This window comes from Galeopterus variegatus, unplaced genomic scaffold, assembly GCF_000696425.1.
Source record: "Galeopterus variegatus unplaced genomic scaffold, G_variegatus-3.0.2 Scaffold1078, whole genome shotgun sequence".
NCBI lineage: Eukaryota > Metazoa > Chordata > Mammalia > Dermoptera > Cynocephalidae > Galeopterus > Galeopterus variegatus.
In genome coordinates, this window is record NW_007727189.1 from 458,001 (window position 1) to 459,941 (window position 1,941).

Sequence of the window (1,941 nt, forward strand, 5' to 3'; positions counted from 1 at the left end):
TTTTTTTTTTTTTTTTTTTTTTTTTTTGCATAGCATCTATTAATACTGTGTTGGATTAGTATTCCATGGAACACATTACAGGAAGTACTAGTCTATAAAAACTTACTGAATCTGAAAGTATTACAGACCATGGAGAACTTTAAGAATATATAAAGCCCCTCACTGGTTATACTCCTTTTAGCAAATACTTCTAAAGCTGACCTACCTGGAACCCTCTGAACATACTCCCAGCTGAACTGACTCTGAGGGATGGACCTAATTATAACTTAGTCAACATTAATTGACATGATAAGACAGCTTTATTAAGCAAAGCTATCAGGCAGAGTTTGGTCTGATCCTAAGTCTATGTCTTTGTATCTATTATTGCATTTGAAGGCCCATTTACCTGTGGAAAAGACTCCACTCTTGCTTGCTAAGATAGGAAACATTTCTATTCCTGGTGGCCATGTGGATCAGGGCCTCACAGGGAACATGTGGAGGCCTCACGCAGTAGAAACCTTCTTGGTCTCGAGCGTCCAGATACTGGCACAATTCAGCACTTGTGTTTAGGGTCAGGCCACATTCAGAGAGGACTTGAGAGGTGCCATTGGCAAACTTGCCAATGAAGATCACCCTGTCATAGCCTTGGTTCCTTGCCCTCCAGAGAGCCGATGCCCCCTCACTGGGGTGAATGAGCAGGAGAGACAGGGAGACCTGGCCCTCCCAGAACAGAGTGAATCTGACAAGGTAGGTCCCGTCGTTGAAGTCAGTCACCTTTCCTGCAGCACCTGCCTGAAGGGCTGGGGAGAACATCCTGGCCCTCAGGAAATCCCCACCATATTCCTTCCTGTGTCCGAAGTGGTCCCTCATCTCCAGCAGGATGTCCAGCTGATGCCCTCTGCAGTATGTGTCTCTAGGGTTGAGGATGGTGGCTGTGCTGTGGGTGGCGCTGGTTGTGGTATTCACATGGGTGAAAGGTCTGGGCGGGATCAGCTGGTCTAGTTTCTGCATGATTTTCTTTGTTCTCAGCTCAGTCTCTGTTGGTAAAACTGCTGGGTTCAGTGATGCTTCAGAGTGTGAGAACTTTGTGAGGATGCTCCATTGGTTTGGGGTGATAGGGTTTCTCAATCTGAACAAGAACTGAAGTATTGAAGGGAAAATGATATGTTATCAGCAAGTGATAGGGCATGCTTTTCAATGTAAATTATTATCGTTAATTTTACATCTTTCAGTGTGATAAATAACATGTCAAAAATCAATTCTAACTAGTTTTCAATTATAGAATCAGGAATTGATTTACAGGTAGTGTGACTTCCTCGGCTGCCTGCAGATGGATTATTTTAGTAGTCATTGACTTAAAAATTAACTAAATATGATAAATATATATCATTTCATGATTTAATTTTAAAGTTTTTCACTTTGCTATCCCCTCACTTGACTTTTCTTTATAAAAATCATATAATCATTTTATACATAGACAATGTGAAAAACAGTAAATTTTTAAAAATATGATCTTACCTAAGTTTTACTGTCTTTGTGGTATGTCTTATTTACTATGTCCACTCTTTTTCCTTCCATGCATATATCTATAGTTAGAATCATGCTAAATATATAGTTTTAGCACTTTTTTGCACATAATATCATGTGCTATAAACATTTTAATGTTGTTACATAATTTTCTTGATCATATTCCATCATGAAGATGTAACATGGGTTTTATAGCCATCAATATTGTACAATTAGATTATTTCTATTTGTTTTGATTTTACTCTTTTTATATAGGATTACTTCTTTATGGTAGATTCCTAGGGATGGAATTACCAGGATGGTAGATTCCTGGGGATGAAATTACCAGATCATATATTATTGAGTTAAGTATCAATCAGTCAAAGAATATAACATTTTTTTGTTTGTTTGTTTTTTGTCTTTTTCCGTGTCCGGCAACGGATCGCAACCCTCAGT

At 38.6% G+C, this 1,941-nt stretch overlaps 1 protein-coding gene across 1 annotated transcript in view; it reads right to left on the reverse strand.

The window, feature by feature from the left end:
* The window catches only part of NXPE2 (neurexophilin and PC-esterase domain family, member 2), a 10,110-nt gene extending 8,973 nt beyond the window's left edge, over positions 1-1,137 (reverse strand). Inside the window, exon 1 of the mRNA XM_008574639.1 lies at positions 386-1,137. Within this exon, the coding sequence (XP_008572861.1) occupies positions 386-990 (605 nt within the window). The 5' untranslated portion in view covers positions 991-1,137. The remainder of the gene's footprint in view (positions 1-385) is intronic.
* Positions 1,138-1,941: the final 804 nt, after the last annotated feature.